Genomic DNA, 25,282 nt, shown 5'->3' with positions numbered 1-25,282 from the left:
TGATTTTCAAAATTTCAAAACAGTGCTCTCTAGGAAATGAGCTATAAAAATTATAGAATATGTACATATAAAACTGAAAATTTCCCAGTTTTCAATGCATGCATAAGGTGTAGTTATGGTTAGTACACTTTATTTGGACTTTTCAGATTAGGTTCACACTTCTCAATTATATTTTTCTGAACATGATAATCATTTAAGCTAGGTTTCCTAATCATCTTAATTAACATTTCAAGCTTGTCAAATATGATCACACAACAGTTCAATTCAAAAACCTTACTCAAAAATTATGATTTAGGCTGTATAAAATGACCCACATTTTAAATTTGTCTTTACTTCAAATTCTCAGGACAATTTATGTAAGCTAAATACCAATAATTCCACTCGTTAGTGGGAAGTCGAGGCAGTGACTAGACAAAAGAAAACTGAAAAACCCATTCTTTGATCAAACAGAAAATGTTATATTGTGAAGGATAGTGAATACCTCTACTTTGCAATTAGAAAAAAAAGTTTGATATTCTGCATGGCCATCGAGTCATTTTAATCACAAAAGCAAAAAAGGAAACTAGGGCACTTAGAAGTTTAAAATAGGAAACCCATAGAATGAGAAAATACTGAATGGGTGACAGGGCATTTCATGGTTATAGACAAACCTTTCAATTGGGATTGCTGCCCTGTATATTTTTTCCTCCCTAAATATCTAATCTGACAAAAGCCACAGGTAAAGCTACTCAGTGGTGAGTCTCATTTATTACTTTATCTATGCATTACAAGGTTGAATGCAAAGCTGTGCAAAGCACTGAAATTTAATTTTAAATCATATTTTGAGCAGGATCTGAGAAGACAAGTAAATTTTAAAACTATTTTATTCACTTTGATAAAATCTACCTGTGCTTACAAACCAACATGTAACTACATACCTGTAACAAGCCTCCTTCAAAGTGTAGTATCTCAATTATGTTTTCTGACTGGATAAATGCTGGAAAGAAAACAAAAACTATAAGTATTTTTTCATTCATTCTCAGTACATTTGGGAGTGATTCATCGTGATCTAGTTGCAGAATAAGGTGACAAAGCAAGTTGCTAAGCAAAATGACGTCACAATACTATAGGGTCAACCCCTGAAGTAAAGTAGTACAGTAGTTTGCCTGCTACTGGAGATTGCTCTCTGAATTGGTTATAGCCGTTACATCAAGTGATGTCATAATAGATACCATTTTAAATCAAGTCCAATTAACTCAGGAGTACCTGGGACCTCAGGTACAACATTTGTGGATATATTCCACATAGGTTTTGCATGCTAGCTTTACAGAGGACAAACGGTGAAGGTAAACCCATCTGACCAGGTAACAAAACACAATTACTGATAATACTGCATACTTTCACTGTATTGCCAGGTCAGATTGGACCCAGAAATAAGCAACATCTGACGTGAAGCATAGCTAATTTATGCACTCCAAATCTGTACTTTTAAAAAGAGACCTTTTACAGCAATTGCACTTCGGCACAGGTCAGAATAACCTATGACCTAGATTATCCAAATCAAACTATTTGATTGCAACCCCTTGCTAGACACTCGAATTTATGGGTCAGAACCACCCAGCCGATCAGACAATAAAGAGCAGCTTATTTCTGCTCCAGAACTTGCCGCGCCCCTAGCCAAGCTTGCTCCAGAACTTGCTGTACCCCTAGCCAAGCTGTTCCAGTACAGCTACAACACTGGCATCTACCCGGCAATGTGGAAAATTGCTCAGGTATGTCCTGTACACAAAAAGCAGGACAAGTCCAACCCAGCCAATTACCGCCCCATCAGCCTACTCTCAATCATCAGTAAAATGATGGAAGGTGTCATCAACAGTACCATCAAACGGCACTTGCTTAGCAATAACCTGCTCAGTGATGCTCAGTTTGGTTCCCGCCAGGGCCACTCAGCTCCTGACCTCATTACAGCCTTGGTTCAAACATGGACAAAAGAGCTGAACTCCAGAGGTGAGGTGAGGTGAGAGTGACTGCCCTTGACATCAAGGCAGCATTTGACCGAATATGGCATCAAGGAGCCCTAACAAAACTGAGGTCAATGGGAATCAGGGGGAAAACCCTCCGCTGGCTGGAGTCATAACTAGCGCAAAGGAAGGTGGTTGTGGTTGTTGGAGGTCAATCATCTGAGCTCATCACTGCAGGAGTTCCTCAGGGTAGTGTCCTAGGCCCAACCATCTTCAGCTGCTTCATCAATGACCTTCCTTCAATCATAAGGTCAGACGTGGAGATATTCGCTGACGATTGCACAATGTTCAGCACCATTCGTGACTCCTCAGGCACTGAAACAGTCAGTGTAGAAATGCAGCAAGACCTGGACAATATCCAGGCTTGGGCTGAGAAGTGGCAAGTAACATTCGCACCACACAAGTGCCAGACAATGACAATCTCCAACAAGAGAGAATCTAGCCATCTCCCCTTGACATTCAACAGCATTACCATTGCTGAATCTCTCAACATCCTAGGGGCTACCATTGACCAGAAACTGAACTGGAGTAGCCATATAAATACCGTGGCTACAAGAGGTCAGAGGCTAGGAATCCTGCGGCGAGTAACTCACCTCCTGACTCCCCAAAGCCTGTCCACCATCTACAAGGTACAAGTCAGGAGTGTGATGGAATACTCTCCACTTGCCTGGATGGGTGCAGCTCCAACAACACTCAAGAAGCTCAACACCATCCAGGACAAAGCAGCCCGCTTGATTGGCACCCCATCTGCAAACATTCACTCCCTCCACCACCGACGCACAGTAGCAGCAGTGTGCACCATCTACAAGATGCACTGCAGCAATGCACCAAGGCTCCTTCGACAGCACCTTCCAAACCCACGACCTCTACCAACTAGAAGGACAAGGGCAGCAAATGCATGGGGACGCCACCACCTGCAAGTTCCCCTCCAAGTCACACACCATCCTGACTTGGAACTATATCACCGTTCCTTCACTGTCACGGGGTCAAAATCCTGGAACTCCCTTCCTAACACTGTGGGTGTACCTACCCCAAATGGACTGCAGCGGTTCAAGAAGGCAGCTCACCACCACCTTCTCAAGGGCAATTAGGGATGGGCAATAAATGCTCGCATAGCCAGGGACGTCCACATCCCATGAATGAATTTAAAAAAAAGCTACCTCCACACATTAGAAGCTGTTAATCACATCTGTTAACATGCTAAAATGTAACTTTCAATTAACGCTCCAATTTTTGGGTAGTTTCCGCTAATTAATTCAAGCCTTGAAAAAAAATCAATTTTATATGGCAAATTCCAACAACATACTCTCAATTAATAAAATTAACAGCCAATTTTTCTTTCCACATTTTTTACACACAAGTTCCACAGTTACATTTTATTTGCACGGACTTTATAAAATTATGTCTTTGTTCAAAGAATGGAATTTTGAAACCGATCAGAAAACAATAAACCCTTAAGAAAAGCAAAAGCATCAATATCCAGTATAACCCTGGCTACATTATTCACTATTTTATCTGATTCATTGATTGCTATCCATAATGTTAGGCACATCAAGTCTCACAGCACCAATGGATTTTTTACTTCAACCACCACTAGCTCGTACATTCATGGAGCATGCATGCCACTCATTTTTCATCAAAGTGGAATATTTTACATATTAGATTTGACTGGCTATTTATGCACCTTTAATCTTATTTTATAGATCCTTGGCCAATTCTTCAGATTATGCCACAAGGAAATAAATTTAGGATTTAGAAGGATCGCAGAACATAACAAAATATCAAAACAGACCTCAAAAACAAATGGATTCAGCCCCACAATACACGACTGCCAGCTAAAGCAGTTGATGAACTCCTTCAAACAGTAGCAGGATAAATAGATGATTGAGAGTGGAGTTGAGTTGAAAGTCATCTTGTGAAACTGCATTTTTAATCAAACAATTGTAGGGATAGATTTTCAAAATGCCACCTGCGCATAAAACAGGGAGGTGCTGATGCTCTGCACATTAGAAAAACCATATTCACTTTCACAGATTTCAAAAAAATGGGAAGCCAGTTTTACACCTGGGCAGCAAGTTCAAAAATCTAACCCAATGAGTTCTGAAATAAGGCGAGACCAAGAATGATGCCAACACTGGGGGGAGGGGAGAAACCGAAAAGATGAGGAATGTTGTCTGTGGAAGATAGGCAGCCTGGTTGAATAATGGAGATGGCACGATAGGCTTCCAGAGTTCTCTCAATCTTTTGAAGGTCAGAGGATATTTAAACAGAACCTTCAGGAGATTAAATGCATGGGTAGATTGTACAAGGTCTACAAATGGGCACTTGAAAGGCTGAATGGCCTTTTATCTTCATGATTTATGTTCCATGTGGTCTGATGGAGATAGTAACAGCTTAATCATTGTAATCTATACTTTGATCATTTACACATGTTGCAACAATTTATAGTGTGGATCAGAATACTGTTGTTCTGTGAATTTACAACTACATTTAGACTTCCTTTTCAAAATACACACACATGTTGCCAAGTAACAAGCACCCCATGAAAAATAAGATCTCTGAATGTGTGAGAGAATCAGATGTTTTAAGTATTCAGCAAATAGAATCCAGTTTCTAGCATTAAATTTCACTTCATTTATACTGCTTTATTTCTCTGCATTTTGAAGTTTTGCTTTCTAAACACTTAACTGAATTCTAGCCAAAGAAAGATTTATTGCTGGTCATCAGACTTGGTTACAGACATATGATTGAAAAGCCAAGTTCTCAAGTTAACACTGGCAAACCTAAAACCAGCTTGTAGCTCTTTCTTAAATCTCTACAGCTTACTTTGCAATTTCAGGCCGCTCTTTAGCGGCTCACTTTAGCCAAGCTTAAACAACGCATAACTTCACTTTCTTACTTGACCCCCAAGCGCCAACCTCCACAGTACTCTCAAACTACCCATTCCACCTTTATAATATTACCTGCCTCCACCATCCATCACCAGGCTCAGTAACACTTCATCCCAGCTAGATTTCCTCTGACATAAGTTTTAACTTATTCAAACATCTGCTGCTTGCTTCCTATCCTGCACTAGAAGTCCTGCTCATGTAACTTGAATAGCTTCATGGTCCAACACAATGAGTTCAAAATAAATTTCCCCGTTTTACAAACCCTTCCCTATTTCTGCAATCGCCTCCAAGCTCAGCTCTGCACAATCTGTTTTACTGACTGCAGTCTCCTGTGCACCCCATCTCCTTTCACTTTAGTGAAAAAGCCTGGTCATCTTGGCCCTATTCAGAACAACTTTTTCCTCACTTTCAACCATGACCTCAGAACCTATTGTTTGAATGTGGCTTTGGTTACCTCAACCCTTCTACTGCTCCTCAGCATCTCTGTTTTTCTCTCCTCTGCTAAGCACCTAAGGACATTTACTATGTTAAAGGAGCTCTTCCAAGAACAACCTGCACCTGTAAAGTCAATCCATTTCACTGCATAAAGTAATGTTTATGGGTATGCAAATGATTTCTGATTCGGTTTCATACTCTGACCCTGCTTTAATTAAATGAAACAATACAATACAATGCAGCAACACTAATGATAAAGCATACACCGTTCCTGTTCAGCTGCTTATCACTACCACTAATCTTCAATTAGTTTCCTAAAGCTTTGGGCATACTGCTAACTGCCAACCAAAAATACACCATGTGAAACGCGACATTAAAAATACTTCAATATTACACTACAGTTAGTCATGAAATAAAGGAAGCACATAAAAATTGACTTGTTCACCTCAGTTTTCATCCAGTATTGGTTTCCTGCCAACTACAATTTTCAATTGTAGTTACTACTCAATAATACTAGTCAAGTGGAAACCACTGTGACTATGCAAAAAGAACATATTTGGACTCAATACAACAGCTTGCATTTTTATTAGTGTTAATATAGTAAAAATGTTCCAAGGCACTAACAATATTCGATACCGAGTAACATTAGGAGATATGAGGACAGGTGACCAAAAGCTTGGTCAAAGAGGTAGGTTCCAAGGAATGCCTTAAAAGGAAGAGAGGTAGAGCGAATTCCAGAGCTTAGGGCTTGAGTAACTGAAGGCACATCAGCCAATGGTGGAGCAATGAAAATGACGTACATGGAAGAGGTCAGAAATCTGAGAGGCTTATTGGGTTGGAGGTGGTTACAGGGACAGGGAGGGGAAGGCCTTGGAGGGATTTGAAAACAAAGGCTGAGAAGTTTTAAAATCAAGGCATTGCCAGATTATATACAGACATTTCTCCAATTTGGAAAGAAAGGATCTGTGACTTCAGCCCACTGATCTATTCAACAAAACAAAAGAATTGCAAATACTGAAATAAATAGGAAATGCTGGAAACTCTGCAGGTCAGGCAGCATCTGCTAAGATAACAGATGAGTTCACATTTCATGCATGGACCAGTCCTAAACATTCAAAAGATTTAGTGCATTCAGAATTGATTTTTTTTTTTATAAAAGAGCTGGAGCAGTTGGACGGAAGTGGGGGGGAAAAAGGGAAGCACTTTATATTTAACTTGGACAATTTTAAATTGACTTATCCTGATAATTCAGCAATGTAACTTTTAACACTTTTATTCTGTGGTAACCTACTAAAAATTGCAGTGTGATGAATACCTTTGGAGAAATTAGTCACTTTTGATAAAGCTATTGCAACGGCAAATAGGCAATGTAAATAAAGTTAAAGGGGGAAAAAGAAATCTCTTTCAGAATGTCGATCAATCATAAAGGCAAAATATGGTCACTGAGGACCATCCCTAATCTTAAAGATTAGTGCTAAAAAAGTGTCTTCAATTTTCTTGAACTAAACAGATCCACCAATTATGGTGGAAGAAACAGCTATATCCAGACTGTGATTTGCGCAAATTTCAATGAAAAACACTCCTGATGTGTGGCAACTGAAAAGTGCGCCTGTCTGCAACAATTCGAACAAAACTGCAGCTCCAGCAATCAACACAGGGTTTCTGTATCCCCTCTAGTGTGATCACATCCTTCCTGTAACGCAGTGACCAGAACTGTATGCTGTACTCCAACTACAGTCTAACTTGCATTTTATACAGCTCTAACATAACTTCCTTGCTCTTATACTCTAGACCTCAGCCTATATAGGAGAGTATCCCATATGCCTTCTTGACCACCTCAGCTACCTGTGCTGCTACCTTCAGGGATCTATGGACGTGCAATCCAAGGTCCCTCTACTCCTCTACACTTCTCAGAATGCTACCATTTATTGTGCATTCCCTTGTCTTGTTTGTCCTCCCCAAATGCAATACTCCACACTTCTCTGGATTGAATTCCATTTACCATTTTTCTATCCACCTGACCAGTCAACGGACAGCTTTCTGCAGTCGGCAACTTTCTTCACTATCAACTACAGCCAATTTTGTATCAAACATCTTAATCATGTCCCCTATATTTAAGAATAAATCATTGATTTATACCTTCAAGAGCAAGGGACCCAGTACTGAGCCCTGGGAACCCCACTGGAAATAGCCTTCCAGTCAAAAAAAACCACCCATCAACCATTACCTTTTCCTTCCCGCCACTGAGCCAGAATGGTTCCAGGGATGGAGGATTTTAGTTACATGATTAGGTTGGTAAAGCTGGGTTTGTTCTCCTTCGAACAAAAGGGGACAGAGGGGAGATTTACTAGCAGTGTACAAGATTATGACAGGCTTAGATAATTTAGACAAGGAAAAGCTGTTCCCATTAACAAATGGTACAAGGACTAGGGGACACAGATTGAAAGTTTTGGGCAAAAGATGCAGGAGGAAAATGAGGAAGCACTTTTTTTTTTAATGCAACAGGTGGTGGAACTCGCTGCCCACAAGGGTGGTGGAATGTGGAGACCAATGACATCAAGAGGAAGTTGGATGGCCACGAGAGAAATAGACTTGCAGAGCTACAGGGATCGAGCCAGGGAGTGGGGCCAACAGCAAACATCCATGAAGAGGGGGCATGGGCTCGATGGGCAAAATGGCCACCTTCTGCGCTGTAAATGACTGACTCTCAAAGCCTTTGACATCCAAACAATTTCATTGAGAAATCAAAATCTTTTAGAGGTCTTAATTATGAGTAAGTTAGTACAAACAACCTCAGTTTTAAGACACTGGGGATCTCCATGGTAAAAATCAGCAACATACGGCATGAGGGGTAGAATTAGAGAGATTTTTTTTTCTTGGGGTTTTAGAAAGCATCAAACTGCTACATGTTCAAAATTGGATACAAGTCAAAAAAAAAATCACGTTCAATTACATATTGAATACTGAACTGAATATCTCCAAGTGAGCCACAAGGACACAGATAACAAAAAAAATAAATAAAAATTAGAATCTGGAGCTTAGATTACATTCCAGAAAAACAAGTTGCACTCAATAATCATAAGCAACACTCCCAGTCAGATGCAGGTTGATTGATAACTGTACAGTTGACTCAAGCCACATAGATAGGGGTACAGAAGAAACAAAGATTTTTTTCCCCCATCTATTAGCTAAGCATTAAGAGGTTGTATCAGATTACTCTGTGCTCCTGAGAGCTAGATTTATTCAACAGACCCTTATAAAATGCAAAGTTGTGAATGCCCTCATTTTATAGGTTGTTAAATACAATGAAAGTGAAGCCATTTAAGCCTTTATGATGCCTGAATTAAAGCAACTGGATATCTGGGCAACTCCCAATATACGAATTCTCAAAAGGTTCAATTGTGTAACAGCCAGTTATGAAGGTGGTGAGAAGCTAATTAGTTCCAACATCAAAACAAAAAAAAAAGTGCTTAAAAAATTCTAAACATGAATGGAGTTAATAAAAAGGAAGTTTGTAGGTAGAAAACTAGAAGGGTTTTGGTGGTTGGGGGGGGAGGGGGGGGGAAGAAAAGAGAGCGATTTCTCAAATATGTTCAACTGGAAATAAAATACTTCCTGTTACCATGGAGATCTCCAGTGTCTTAAAAGGTGAGGTTGTTTGTACTAACTTACTCATAATTAAGACCTCTAAAAGATTTTGATTTCTCAATGAAATTGTTTGGATGTCAAAGGCTTTGAGAGTCAGTCATTTACAGCGCAGAAGGTGGCCATTTTGCCCATCGAGCCCATGCCCCCTCTTCATGGATGTTTGCTGTTGGCCCCACTCCCTGGCTCGATCCCTGAAGCTGTAGAAATTATCCATTTGAAAATCAAAGTCCAAAGTCAGGTTGCACTACAAGTATTTTGTGCCCACCTGCATTGATAGACAGGGATGCACATAGCTTGCTTTGGCAGAGAAGTAGAGGTGCCACATTTCAAAATATGTTCTGACAGGAGACAAAAGACACACACAAGATGTGAAGACAGACAGACTTGCATTTATATAGTGCCTTTGATGATCTCAGGGTGTCCCAAAGTGCTTCAGAGCCAATTAAGTACTTTTGAAGTGTAATCACTTTTGGAAAGTAGCAAAAAGGTGGAAAAGACTTTGCACAAGCAAGCTCCTGCAAAAAGCAATGTGATAATGATCAGATAATCTGTTTCAGTGATGTTTTTGGGATTTGGTGGCGGGGGGGGGGGGGGGGGAAGAGAGAGAATAAATCTTGGCTAGGACAATGGAGGACACCCCCTGCTCTTCAAACTTGTGCCTTGGGATATTTTATGTCCGCTTGTCTCATCTGAAAGATAGTACCCGTGATAATGCAACACTCCCTCAGTACAGCACTGGAGTTGCAGCCTAAAATTCCTGTGTTCAAGTCTCTGGAGTGGGATTTGAAGCCTCAACCTTTTGACTCAGAACAGTGTACCACCAACTGAGCCACAGCTTGAATATCAATTCACTTCAGGTACTAACTCTCTGGTGCATGTTAACTGCAGATATTCTTGCAATAGATGGCACAGTTCTATTGCCTCTGCTGACATGCAGCCTGTGAATACATTGAAGATCAGAACAGTAATGGAAGCTGGGTCCTCTGAAGTAACCCAGTCACATGACATGCTTTCAGTGGTACTACATTTAAGGCAGCATGCCAAGATCAACAGTCACTCATCACTGCAGGAATGTTGCACCTTGCCACGTTTCTCATACGCTGGAAAAATCTGCCAGATAAATTATTGATGCCGCCTGAAATGAACTGTTCCAGGGAAAGATCCCAATCACAGCCGTCTATGCGTATTTGGGACGCCAAACCAAAAAAAAGGACATCTTTCCATATGTATTTGTTTCTTCAAGAATTAGCAAGTATTTGGCCAAAGCATTTTTTTTTTTTGGTAACAGAGCTCGAAAAAGAAAATCTCTTCAGTTTTTGTGTGTGCATGTGCTATTACAATTCTGAAACCTCACTTATGTAACCTTTTCATTTGCTTATTTCATGGGCAAAAAGTGCAAATAAACATGATTGTAGTCAGCAAACACATGGTGGTAACTGAGAAAGCTTACATTTTACACTTACGATGCAATTTCATTCATGTCCTTTAAGAGTACATGAAGCATAAGGTGTGAAGGAAAAAAAAACAGGAACTGTGAAGTATAACTCTTGGCTAAAAAAACAAAAAATTCTCTCTCCAGCGTATCCAGAGATTTAATAAATTGAAGTAATTTGGTCCCCAAAATGTACCTTTACCTTCTGCAGTGCTAACACCAGATTGCAGCTGCGCCCTCTTTTGATCTAGAGATTGAGTCACAGGTACTGGCCAGGAAATAAAATAGATTAGACCATGAAGCTGCAGATCCATCAGCCTGCCTACATTCAAAATGGCTGACATGCAACCAAAATGCTGTTATTTTAATCTTGACTTTTCTATAGAGAAGCCTTGTCTGGCCATTACAGAATTGCTGGCACCACACAGTGTCTAGCAGATAACAAAGTATCAATATAGTTACAATTTCAATCTTTAGCATTCTAGGCTACTACAGCTTCAAAGAACACATCCCATACGCTGGATTTTAGGCCAGAATCCACTCCTTCCCCACAAAAGAAAGTGGGTCCTGTCTTCAAATCGGACAATACCACCCAGGATATTGTTACGATCAGGTGAGAAAGGGATCTAGGGGTTCCCTCTCAGCCTTTGCCTGGTTTAACTGCGACAGGGTTTAATTTTAAGAACACCGTATCTTAGCCCCCCACCCCTCAGTGAATTCTTGTTCACCGCTTTCCATTTGTAAGGCAAAGAAATCAATTAAACAGGTTTTCTTAGATTTAACCAAGAAAGGTTGAAATTTATTAACCTTAAACTCTAATCCAGTTAACAACTACGAATACGTGACACGACCACGCTAGCATGCATACGCGATAAACACAGAAAATGAAAGGGGAAAAATTTGAGGCAATAGCTGGGTGTATTTACTGTCCTTTGAGTTCAACGCGGGATCTTTGGTTGCCGGTAAGTTTTGCTGTTCGTTGGGGCCCAGTGCACACTTCAACTTGCAATCTGCTGCGTCTTCAAACTGTCCTGCGAGCACAGTTCAAAACTCCAAATTGGCCGGCAGGTTAGTCATGTGACTAACCCCTTATTTGGGGGAACAGCTGTTCCTGTGGTTTGTGGATCTCAAAGATCTCGGTGGGGGGTGTAGTGCTGTCTCTTGCGTCGACAAGATGTGGATCACCAATGCCCAGCCCAAGCTTTCTCAATTGGATCAATGAGCAATTATTTTGTCTCTCCAAGCATGGTCTTAGAATGTTTTTCCAGTCACTGCTGATCTCTTTAAACAAGTCATCTCTTCACTCCAGCAGTTTAAAATTGATGAAATTAATATGCCTCATTCTTGGCAGGGGAGGGGGGGGGGGGGGGGGGTCTTCATGACACTATTATACCCAAGTTACCCATAACTTCCTGAATCTCCAGAAGTAAAAAAAAAAAAGAGTAGCCCATAGGGTAAAACATAAAACTAAATTCTTTTCTTAACCATAGAAAGAGTAAAATTCTAGGGACAACTCTTGGACATTTCTAAAAAAAACATTAACCAGAACTCTACCTATTTTGTTGTTCATTACTTCAATAGTTTCTAGCATGCATCTAATTGCCAGGTAAAGGCCATTATGCAAATCAAACTAACTACTCTACATATTAAATGTTTTCAATCTCAACACAAATTATGCTACATTCATAACCAGAGAGCCTATTCCTGAAGCCATTCTGCAACACTTCTCTGTATTCAATTTGCCAAATTTACATTGCAGACCATTTCCTACAGCAACCACTTCAAAATAAACTCCTCCACAAATATCTATGCATTAAGGTTGGAACCAGTGACCATTAGATTAAAACCAGTATTTTACCCAATGGCTGCAAAAAGTCCTTATTAGGTTAAAATGACTAAACCACTTTACTGACTCAAGAGGCAAGCAGGAGCACCTTAGTCAGTCAGCCTGCTTGTGACCCTTTATGATAGCATAAATGAAGATCATACTACCAGTGGAGGCATGTGCCAAAGACACCTATTCCAATGGCAAACACTGCTTCTGGTGTTAGGACCAACATTTTAAATAACTGGAGCAATGAACAAATAGCTGTTCAAATACCACTAGACTTAAGCACATAATCCAGGCTAACACATGCAATACTGAAGGGATGGCTGTATTATTTTGGGATGCCATGTGTAAATCAAGGCCCTGCCTCCCTATTCAAGTGGATCCAATATGTCCTATGGCACTATTCAAAAAAGAGGAAGTTCTCCTGGTGCACTGTCCAACTCTCTTCCCTCAACCACCAAAATAAAATTAAATGCTTGTTTATTTATTTGCTGTTTGAGGGATATTACTACATGCAAATTGGCTTTGGGTGTTTACCAAAGCAGCCGCTGTACTTCAAAGCAATCAGCTAGTTGCAAAGCTCTTTGGAGCCTCCCAAGGACTTAATGAAGTACTTAAGTAAATATACATTTTAGCCTATAAATTTGTTCTTTTTAAAAAAAAATTAAGGCAACAGACTAAGGCTAACCACCCATTCAAAAGGCAGTCAGAAAGAAAAAATGTCAAATAGCTGGAAGTTTAAATGCTTGGGTCCTAGAAAAACAGTACCCATAATGAGTCTCTGCCACTTCCAAGGCCAGATAATTTACTGTGCGATGAAAACAAGAGAAGAGGAACATGTGTTTACAGTTCAACAAGGAACACAAATAGGCCATTCAGTCCTTTAAGCCTGTTCTATCATTCAATGGGATCATAACTGATCTATATCTTAATTACATCCATCTGCTGTGGCTCCATATCCTTTTTATAACCTTGTCCAGCAAAAATTTAGCAATCACATATCTAAAATTAATTGAACTCGTATCTGCTGCTTTTTGTGGGAGTGTTCACACTTCTTTCATCCTTTGCGTGAAGCAGTATTTCCCACCTTTTCTCCTGAATGGCCAAATTTTAAAATGACATCCCCTTGTCCTAGACTACCCCACTAGTGGAAAAAGTTTCTAGCTATCCCTCCATTCCTTTCAAATCCTAACATTTTCAATCAAATCATCCCATAACCTCCTATATTCCAGAGAATACAAGACCACTTTGTATAACCTCTTCCCAATCTAACTTTTAGTGCCCTGGTAACATTCTAGTTCATGTGTGCTGCACTTCTTCCAATGTCTCAATTGTTACAGCGCAGGTGGCCGCCATTCGGCCCATCATGTCCGCACCAGATCTCAGCAACTTCCTCAGTTCCATTTCCACGCCTTCTCCCCATAACCCTGCACATTCTCTCTTTTCATATAACAGTCTAATTCCCTTTTGAATGCTTCAATTGAACCTGCCTCCACCATGCTCTCAGGCGGCGCATTCCAGACCTTAAACACTCGCTGCGTGAAAAAGTTTTCCTTACGCATTTTTGCTTCTCTTACCGAATCAGTGTCCTCTCGTTCTCAATCCTCTCATGAGTGGGAACAGTTTCTCTATCTACTCTGTCCAGATGCATGTTTTCTCCAAGGTGCAGTGCCCAGAAAGATACACAGCACTCCATATGTAGTCAAACCAGGACACTGGTTAATAACCAACATTTTTAGAATTCTTGGTGCATTTTCCCTCCTTGTCCTCTCTACAGCCTCTGACATGGGCCATGCCACCCTCCAATACTTCACTATTGCCCAGCTTAGTGGGACTGCCTTTTCTTACTTACACCTTTACTTATGCAATTACAGGCAGCAATGGCTTCTCTTCCCATCCAATTACCTCTGAAATACCCTCTTCCTCATCTCAGTGGATAGTGAATAGGAAATTCTCTTCTTCATATCCCTCCAAAGCCCACCCCACGGTGGCTGCAGCTTCTTCTTGCCATGTATCCACCATGGCATCCTTAGGGACAATGATACAAACCTTTTGTACATCGTCTTCTTCCTTCAGCCCACTATTTGTTTTGCAGCCTTCAGCTATATTAGCCCTACTCTGAAATTCCCTCCCTAAACCCGTTGATCTCTCCACTTTAAAAAAAAAATGAATTCAAAACCCAACTTTGAGCAAACCTTCAGTCACCTTTCCTAACCCTTATAGTTCAGCATTCAGACCTTAATTTATCGTTTCTCCTTGCTACACAGTGCCTTGGAATCTTAACATAAAGGCATTGTATAAAATGCAACATATTTGTTGTGGTTATAAACTATCTAGTTCACCATTACCAACTGCACATCCACACTGAACAGCCGTCATGATTTTGGAAATGATGGGAAGCCAGAGGAAATAGATGTCACAAACTCAAGTTCACAAAAGATATTACACTATGGGGTTTACAATATCCTTTGTTAAAAATTAGATATGTCAAGCAGATTCAAAGCTCAAGAACAGAAAAGGAAGGAGTGATTATGCCATTAAATACAACTCTGCAGCCCTGCTTATATTACAGAATTTATTCCACATTACATATTGGGCAAGAACTGTAAAACATGTGCCAAGTATACTTCAAGTGTAAAAGATCAGCCAAAAAGCTCATTGCAGGTGTAGATTCAGTGACGGTTTGGCATCAGAAAGCCATCGACATGACCGGTCTAGCCAGAACCCTTAAACAGAATATACTGTTGCCTGTAAACTGCACGCATTTTCATACATTTGTTAAATTTACTGTAACGAGGTTTCTACAAACCAATCGTATCTCAACATAATGTGAACTGGTTGCTCTGGACGGCAACGCAAAAGAATCACCACAGTAACCATCATAAAAAGGGACTACCATGACCTCAAGGTAGTACTACAGTAATGAATCCTATATAAATTACAAATCACAAAAAAAAATTGCATGCAAGCCAAACCTTTCCCCTCCAAGATCAAAACCATCTCATTTGCCTCCTATGGAAAAATGCCAAAGTGCACCAGATTCAAACTTCTCCTCAGCCTCTCACTTAGGCATTGGTACACAACCTGCGCACTGTTGGACACTGAACTGAATTTCATCATCCCATCTATCCAGTCAGACTGCCTATTTTCACTTATTGATCACCTACCTCCATTGCTAGCTCAATTCCAGCTCTCATTCATCCCACCTCCAGACCTGACTTCCCAAGGTTCTCCTGACTGTTCTCGAATGCAAATTAGAATGTGGCCTCTTAAAATGACTGTATCCGGATGATACAGCAAGTGGCTGAACCATATAAAACATTCAGGTTTGATCCCCCTGGCTTTAGCCCTTGAATCAGATAATGTGGAAAATTAGGCACAGTTCCTGCACTTGGTGCTATGCAGCAATTCTTGGTGCATGGGTGCATGCCAGCTTAGAACTGGATTGAGTTCAGTTATAATGACCTTGCACAGGCAGCAACTTTTTGCCAAGTTTTAAGATGAGTAACAAGTGCTCAAAGGGCATCAGAAAGTGACAGGCATCCATAGGATCAATCCTCAGTTAGAGTTTGCTGCCTTTAGGAGAAAATTGGCAGAAAAAATTCAACCAGTATCAGATCTCAATCCTGTCAAGTTTACTGTGAAGTATGTTTTTCCCCCACACACCAATACACAAAATCTGCACATTTATAACATGTTGCAAGCTTGCTAATCAGTCTGCTGAGTATACTCAGCAGTTCCGAAGAAGGGTTACTGACCTGAAATGTTAACTCTGCTTCTCTTTCCACAGATGCTGCCAGACCTGCTGAGTGACTCCAGCATTTCTTGTTTTTGTTTCAGATTTCCAGCATCCGCAGTATTTTGCTTTTATTATTATGCTGAGTATACTCATCAGGATTACTTATCAAGGCAACAAAATATTTTGCACTTCATTTGAATGATGGCAAAACTGATGGTTTGGGCACCCACAAACTATAAATCAAACTAGCCGAACTGAAAATGTTATCAAACTTACCATTAAATTCATAAAATGTCTAAAAACAGAAAAACTGTTTGGGTACATTTAAACACAGCTAAAGAAAAATAATTCTAGATAATTTATTCAAAGCTCATCTTTTTGAAAAAAATACATCAAGTCATTCCTTTCAGTGACCTAGATTCACAATGGAACACCACTGAAATCAGAGCAAGAATACGAAGTGTAGTAGTATACAATTTTACAGTACCAATAGTGCTTATTTCATTGTATGCATGAGTGAGGGCATATTTTAATTTTGGGAAATTTATATCTAAAACATACCACATGCTTTCACTAAAAACTGCTTTGTTGCAGATCCTACTCAAAGCAAAGATTAAAACTGATTTAAAGGGAAGCCTCACAAATATATTCGCTTGATCCAAATTACAAGATGCACCATATAAAATTTAGTTCAGCATCACCTCTCCAAGTATTTAAGACTATTTTTTCTCACAATAGCTATGGTATGTTTAAGGGAATATAGCACTAAAATATTCCCATCCTGAGTGGGTGGTGCTGTTTCCCTCAAAAATGATGCAACAATGCACTTGCTATCAAGGCGTCCATCTCTTACTTACTTCAATTAAATTAAAATCAGTCAGTAACGGATACATATTAAACATATTTGGTTTTATTTCTTCCTCCCAACTATATGGGATGGTGTTCAAATCAGAACATTGGATCCAGCACTCTTAATTTCTAAGCATTTTCGTATTGCACTCTAAATTAATATGGAGAGCCTCTAATAGTGGCACAGATCCAATAATGTAATCATTCAAGAATAAAAACAGTTGTACCAATCTGCTTAGGGTAAGCCAACATGATTTTAATACGTCCTCCCTTCCCTGAAGTGCTCTTAAGGAGATGTTGTGAATTCAAGTGTTCAATGGCACAGCCATCATCATGCTGATGCTATGCATTAGCGCACCAACACTCCCCACCAAGTTCACTCCAGCCCCACAATTCCCCACAGGCTGAATTTCTGATTACAGCTTGGCTCGGTGCCCAACTCTCTCTGGTGACACATTGCCTGTTTGCATTAGAATTAACAGACACACATCAATAACAGTTTTTCACTCATTTACAGACACATTAAGTAGTATGCCTTAGTATGGGACAATGGCTTTTAGAATCACTAAACTACACTTGTGCTAAACAAAATTGTAAATATTTCCTTACCAAATTTTTGTACAACAAAGCAAATTTCCTAGTGCACTGAGAAACCCATTTTTAGTACACTACTTATTTTCACTAACCTAAACAAACACACCAGGAAGGATAAAAGCAAAATACCGTGTATGCTGGAAATCTGAAACAAAAACAGTGAATGCTGGAAATGCTCAGCAGGCAAGGCAGCAGTGTGGAGAGAGAAACAGAGTTAATTGTTTCAGGTCTGTGTTTTGGTACACCAGGAAGTATATATTATGCAATCCTTTAACAGTAAGAAAATTAGGATCACCAAGTATGGCATCCTAGTTTTCAAAATTACTACAAAATTAGACTAGGATGAACTGCTTTGTAGGAATAAAAATTATGTAACCTGATTTAGTTAAATGTCAAATACATGACCTCTAGAAAACATGAACAGAACCAAAAATTGATGAAGGAAGGTAGGTTGGTTCATGGCCTAGATTATGCTTGCTGAGCCTTAAAGCCGCCCAAAAATATCCAGTGATCTCTGTGGCATAGAATTCCCCTTTCCTAATGGGAGTTTTAATATAGCGAAATCGTGGGGATCTCCAGGAGTCCAGTGATGTCAGCAAGCAGGGTAAGCAGTCAATCACACTGACATTTCCTCACAGACAGCAAAGCAGAAAGTTAAACAATTTTCAGCCAGCAAAATAATTCAGTGCAGTGAAAGGAATGAAAATTAAAATAGAAACTAAAATGATAAACTATAATGTGGAATCATAAATGGAGAAATTTGACATGACAAAAATAAAATTAGCTTTTCGGGGCTAGTGAGGGTGTTTAGCAGCAATCTAGTAAGTACACCATTAAAAATCCATTCAATCCTCATTCAGCAAAGTGCAACTTTTTCAAGAGTTTTGAACAGTGAGATTAAGTATAAAAGTGGAAGCTTTTGTCAATTCACTTTTTTCTTAGGGATTGCAGTCTGGGATGGGGAGCCTCAGCAGCGCACCCTGTGGAGCAGCCTTGAATCAAATGACAACTTGCATAGAAACATAGAAAATAGGAGGAGTAGGCCATTTGGCCCTTCGAGCCTGCTCCGCCATTCATCATGATCATGGCTGATCATCCAACTCAGTAACCTGTTCCCACTTTCCCCCCATACCCTTTGATCCCTTTAGAGCCAAGAGCGATATCCAACTCCTTCTTGAAAACATGCAATGTTTTGGCCTCAACTGCTTTCTGTGGTAGTGAATTCCACAGGCTCACCACTCTCTGGGTGAAGAAATTTTTCCTCACCTCAGTCCTGAAAGGTTTACCCTGTATCCTTAGACTATGACCCCTGGTTCTGGACTCCCCCACCATTGGGAACATCCTTCCTGCATCTACCCCATCAGGTTTTGTCAGAATTTTATAGGTTTCTATGAGATCCCCCCTCACTCTTCTGAACTCCAGCGAATATAATCCTAACCGACTCAATCTCTCCCCAGACGTCAGTCCCACCATCCCAGGAATCAGTCTGGTAAACCTTCACTGCACTCCCTCTATAGCAAGAACATCCTTCCTTAGATGAGAACAAAACTGCACACAATATTCCAGGTGAGGCCTCACCAAGGCCCTGTATAATTGCAGCAAGACATCCCTGCTCCTGTACTTGAATCTTCTTGCTATGAAGACCAACATACCATTTGCCTTTTTTACCACCTGCTGCACCTGCATGCTTATCTTCAGCGATTGGTGTACGAGAACACCCAGGTCTCGCTGCATATTCCCCTCTCAGTTTACAGCCGTTCAGATAATAATCTGCCTTCCTGTTTTTGCTACCAAAGGTAGATAACCTCACATTTACCCACATTATACTGCATCTGCCATGCATTTGCCCACTCACTCAACTTGCCCAAATCACCCTGAAGCCTCTCTGCATCCTCCTCACAATTCACCCTCCCACCCAGTTTTGTCTCATCTGCAAATTTGGAGATAAAAAACTTCTGGATATCAGCATTATTCTGCGTGCGTGCAGGCAGTTACCATCAATTTCAGAGTCGAAATGGCAGTGATCATTGACAGCTTTGGCATCATTCCTACTGCAAACTCCGAGCCATAATGTTGCAAGCCAGAACTGGAACATGTTACAGATGAACAACTTATCAATGGAACACAGAACCTGAGAAAAGGGAGCAGGGATTTTAAAAAATATATAGTCTAAGACTATGTGGCAGAAAATTAAGTGATAGAAATGATAATGGTGCAAGATAAAAAAGGCAATATGTGAGAAATTAAACTAAAAAAAACTCAAACCCAGGAGGATATGAATGTTTACAGCAGAACAAGAGGGGGCAGGGAAACATGGAAAAATCTGGTAAAAAGTTAAGACTGCATTGGCCAGAATCACTCATTCATGGAAACTCCAGTGCACCTATCCTAAAGTACTAGCACCAGAGAGAAAATGGGAGTCATGGTCCGAAGTTGTTCAAGGCAATATTAAGGCCAGAAGTCTGAAAAACAAATCAAAAGAGGTGGTCCTGCTTCGAGCTAGTGTTCACCTTCAAATGGAACATCCAAGAACAGACATCAGAGTGGGAGTGGAACAGAATTAAAATGGCAAGCAACCAGAAGCCCAGGGTCACACTGGTGGACTGAGGTGTTCAGCAAAGCTACCACCAATCTGGAATTTGGTGTCCCCAATTTAGAGGGGGCCACATCATGAGCACGAATACCATACTAGGTTGCAGAAAGTGCAAGTAATAAATGCCATCTCACAGGAGTGTTTGGGGGCACCAGACAATGGTATGGGAGGAGGTGAAAACACATTTGCGGCATCTCCTGGGCTTGCATGGAAATGTACCAGCATAAGGAGAGCATATGTTAAGGCTGATGGAGCAGTGAACCAGGGTCTCAGAGGAAAATGTCATTTTGGAATTTGAAAGGAGAGAGAAGTGGAAGTTATGTTTGACGGTGGGATCACATTGGAAGTGGCAGAGGAATATCTATCGAATTTGGAAGCTGGAAGGTGAGGGCTGTCTCCCATGGAGGCAGGGAATCATCAGCTGAGAAACAAAGACAACATTTCAGAAGCTCTTATTTGGAAGACGGCATGGTCAGTGCAGATACAATGGAGATGGAGAAACTGGAAGAAGGGACTGCAGTACCTACAGGAAGCAGGGTGGGAAGAATTCTTTTTTAAAAAGGTAGTTGTGAAAATCAGTGGACAGTCTATCCCCAGAGATGGAGATAGAAATTGAGGAAGGGAAGGGAAGAATCTGAGACAGGCCACTAAAAATAAGTATGGAAAGGGTTCTTATGAAGGATAAGGCATGAAAGGTTAACCTTACTTTCCCCTCTCCACAGATGCTTCCCTCACCTGCCGAGGAGTTTCCAACATCCATCTGCATTATTAGATTTCTAGAACCTGCAGTATTTTGCTTTCTAGCAAAAACTGACTGTTTCAGCATTCCATGTCCTTTGCTTTGTCCAACAAAAGATTTGCTTAACCGCGAGCGAGATACTTTGGAATGCTGACGAACTACTATGCATGTGTTTTCCCCCTACCCTTCTTCTCTGAAATGATACGACCAAGGCGGGAGTAATGCACTGTTAATTCAGTCCCACTACTCCACAGGTCACAGCATCTTAGTAAAGCTTCCCATCTATCAGAAATTAGCCAAATTAAACACCATTTATCCCCCAGAATAAAGCACGCCAAACCAGGTTTCTTTAAATAAAATTAAACTATTAATAAACCAAGTTTTAAACGATGAGATAAAGCTATATATACATGAAAAGATTTTTTTAAACTCATTCTTCCTAACCCTCATGCACATTCAAAAAACAGTTAACCGGTTTTAAAAGGTTGTTTCAAGTTGCAATGGTTTCTTAGGATATCTCCAGATTAGTGAGGTGTCCCACAGTTAAATAGCCAGATGCCACTCTGTCTCGCCAGGCAAGTTTGATAAGCAGGTGTGATGAATAGGGGTTCAAGGCAATTTGTCTGCAGCAGGCATCACACAGATCTTTCAGCAAAAGGTGCAGCAACACATCTACTTAAATTTTAAAGTAGACATCCAACAGTAGAAGCTTTCTTGAGATGTCAGGATTTCCCAAAAACAGGAGTAACAGGAATCACTCAAGGCAGGGATTCTTCAAAGACTGGAGGCGGTATAAATCAGTTACCTTTGAAATGTAGGGGCTTTCTCTCTGCGAAGCAGTGTTCCTCCACAGTATAGCAACTCCTCTTTTATATAGAAACACAAACTAGGAGCAGGAGTAGGCCATTTGGCCCTTCAGGCCTGCTCCGGCATTCAAAAAAGATCATGGCTGATCATCTAATTCAGTACCCTGTTGCCGCTTTTTCCCTCCATATCCCTTTGGCATTTCCTCCATATCCCTTTCGCAGTGGGCGGCACAGTGGCGCAGTCGTTAGCACCGCAGCCTCACAGCTCCAGTGACCCAGGTTCGATTCTGGGTACTGCCTGTGCGGAGTTTGCAAGTTCTCCCCGTGTCTGCATGGGTTTTCGCCGGGTGCTACGGTTTCCTCCCACATCCAAAGATTTGCAGGTGATCGGTAAATTGGCCGTTGTAAATTGCCCCTAGTGTATGGAGGTGATAGGGAATATGGGATTACTGTAGGGTTAGAATAAATGAGTGGTTGTTGGTCGTCACAGCCTCGGTGGGCCGAAGGGCCTGTTTCAGTGCTGTATCTCTAAATAAAATATCTCCATGAATATATTTAATGACTTGGCCTCCACTGCCTTCTGCGGTAGAGAATTACACAGGTTCACCACCCTCTGAATGAAGAAATTTCTCCTCATCCCGGTTCTAAATGGCATACCCCATATCCTGAGACTGTGACCCCTGGGTCTTTTCTCTTCAGGCAGGTCAAACCCACACCTTAAATGTGGTATTTCTTTCTAAGAGATAAAAATCTTCTGTTGCAAACAGAGTAGGTCTTTTCTCTGGTCTACAATCCAGAAGTCCCAACCAGCTCACTGCTAGCTGCTCCTAGCTCCCTGGTCTGTTTCACTCTGCAAAACTGAAACTAAAAGCTTTTAACCACCAAATCACAAGAGAGTCATAAATGTTCCTGTTGCCTGGATACAAGTTTTACAGCCTACACACTTCAAACACAAAAAGTCAGCAGCGTTCACAAAATCCTTTCCTCCCCCTACCCCCTTGATCTTAAAGGCACAGAGACCTTAGATTTTTTTTTAAAAACAAAACTCGACAGAAGGTAGTAACTCATGCACAAATATAAACACACCTTTCCCAAATGACCATTACCCGTGTATATCTTTACATTTCTAAAGAATAATTTTATTTTCAGCCAAAAAAGATTAAACAGTACCAATTAATGTTAGCAACCAAAATGTCACTGCACAACTAAAATGTTCAAACCTTAATAGATGAAGTCTAGACACATGATCAGCTGGGACTACACATCCAACTTTTTTTCCCAACCATATTTCATTGGCATCAATAAAGCATTACATCTGTTCCAAAAAACCCAAAGAGATATCTTACTGCAAGTTATTTTACTCTGCATGGGGCCACGTTTATATACATGCAAACCCTCAGTACTGAATGCTTATCGCAATTTTAAAACATGATGCAACGTGCATATCAGCACAAAAATTTTCACTTAAACTTCTTGTGCTGTATTTTGTATTCCAAGACAGAGGCTACACAATATTTCAATTATACTGCTGTCAGCTGGTTTAATTTGCGCTACTCAACAGCCTCACTGCAAGTTATAAATCAAGTTTGGGAATTCTGAGCGCCTTCCTATACTCCAGTAAGTCCTGGGAACACATTTGAGTACTGGTGAAAGCAGTCAACTATACTTCTTCACCACCTGTGCAGAGTTAGATGGTATCAGACAAGCTGGCAGTGATCTAATTATTTGGGGGATTTGAGGTGGGGGGGGGGGGGGAGGGGGGTTGTGGGGAGTTGCTGCATTATGCTGCAACCACTATTGGAAAGTTCTCACCTGTAACTATCAAATGATAACCCTACTTCACTATGGTAGGCAGCCTAACATCGCCCACTGTTTATGTTCACAGAAATGGCCATGTGCAAGATATGGAACAACTGCTAACATGGACAAGGGGAGCTTGATTAGCTTTACAAACATATTTTGAAATGGTTGTTTCAGTAAGATGCTGATGTGTCAAGCATGTGACTAGTTATCAAGACTCTATACAGTCACTGACAACTTAATATTTGCTGACGATGTTGCTTTTGCAATTAAACTATCCTTGAACAGGCCTCCAAGCTATGCTATGTGTGAACTGAGTCAGTCAGAATCTTTCAACACAGGAAGTCACTCAGCCAATCATGCACTTTTAAAAAAAGTGTTATTCAATTAGTCCCATTCTCACCACACTCTCTCTCTCATCTCCTCCTCCTCCCCGCTCCCCCCCCCATTAGCCCTGAAAATTCTTACTTTAAAGGATTTATTCAATTCTCTTCTAGAAAAAGACTATTGAACCTGCTTTTACTACCCTTTCAGACTGTGCATTCCAGATGATAACTAGCTAAGTTTAAAAAAATTCTCCCATCTGCTTCCTTTACTAATTACCTTAAATCAGTCTCTTCTGGTTACCAATCCACTCACCATTGGAAACAGTTTCTCCTCATTTATTCTATCAAAATCCTTCATAATTTTGAACCCCTCTAATAAAATTTCCTCTTAACCATCTCTACTCCAATGAGAAAAAAAATTCCACCTTCTTTGGTGGAAAGAGACAAGCCACTGACCTCAAATGTCAACCATTTCTCTCTCTACAGATGCTGCCAGACCTGCTAAGTATTTCCATCATTTTCTGTTCTTAAAATCAGTTTCTCTTCGGCTCATCCCTGGTAGAAATTCCCCTGCACTGTCTCCAAGGCCTTAACAATCTTCCTGAAGTGTGGTGCTCTAGCTGAGGTCAAACCAATGTTGTGAAAAGGTTTAGTACAACATCCTTACTTTTGTACTATATGCATATATTTACAAAGCCAAGGATCCCACATGCTTTTAAGAAAATCACTTTACCCTGCCACCTTCTAGAGTTGTGTTAGAGAAGGAATCAGAGGCAGAACAGGTAATCTTAATTATTCTGCTGCTGTTTCAAGAGTAACGACAACAAATTATTGTTCCACTGCAGTTTGTCATTAAAATTTCAGCCAACCTTATTGGATTTAGCAGGACCTTGGAATCAATGTACCTGTAACAACATACGCGAGGAGCTCATGGATTTCATGGTCTCAATATTGGTGACAATGTGCCTCTGTCACTTCCCTCCCTTGCCCTAGCCCACCAAGCCAAACTTCCTCTAAGGCTCCCTACCTGCCCTAGCCCGACACTAGTTTCCTTCTCCAGTTTCTCTCCTACCCTCACACTCTCATCTTGTCCACGAGACCCCATCTTCTGCTTTCTCAGCCCTATTCCCACTAAAATTACCGACCATGCAACTTCTCCTCCTGGCTCTCAAGATAGCAGACATTGTTAATGGTTCTCGCTCTCCTCCCTCCTTGGGTTTGGCCCCCTCTCCTTCAAATCTGCCATTACCCCCCACCACCCCCCCCCCCCCCCCCAAAAGACCTTAACCCCTCCATCCTTTCAAACTAATGCCCCATCTCCAAACTCCTTGAATGTGTTGTCACCTCCCAAATTCATGCCCATCTTTCCCAGTACTTCATGTTTGAAGGGATTCAATCAGGTTTCCACCGCTGCCAGAGTACCAAAATTGCTCTTGAAAGAAACAAATGGCATTGTATGTGACTGTGACAAATGTAAAACTATCCCTCTCATCCTTCTTGACCTGTCTACAATCTTTGACACTCCTTCAATGCATCTCCACCACTGTCCAGCTGGGTAGGACTGCACTCGCCTAATGCCACTTTTATCTATCTAACCGT

The 25,282-nt window shown here is 40.7% G+C and overlaps 1 protein-coding gene across 3 annotated transcripts in view; it reads right to left on the bottom strand.

Moving 5' to 3' along the window:
- Positions 1 to 25,282, bottom strand: part of tmem131 (transmembrane protein 131) — a 217,679-nt gene that overhangs the window by 157,706 nt on the left and 34,691 nt on the right. For 2 of the 3 annotated variants that reach the window (XM_068033291.1, XM_068033292.1), the window contains exon 3: positions 918 to 976. In XM_068033291.1, the coding sequence (XP_067889392.1) occupies positions 918 to 976 (59 nt within the window). Of the gene's footprint in view, positions 1 to 917; positions 979 to 25,282 lie in introns of all 3 variants that reach the window. The other variant, XM_068033293.1, reaches the window with a different exon arrangement.

Source organism: Heterodontus francisci, chromosome 6, assembly GCF_036365525.1.
Source record: "Heterodontus francisci isolate sHetFra1 chromosome 6, sHetFra1.hap1, whole genome shotgun sequence".
NCBI classification, from domain to species: domain Eukaryota; kingdom Metazoa; phylum Chordata; class Chondrichthyes; order Heterodontiformes; family Heterodontidae; genus Heterodontus; species Heterodontus francisci.
Note: the sequence above shows the minus strand (reverse complement) of the source record. Positions and strands in the feature narration are given on the sequence as shown.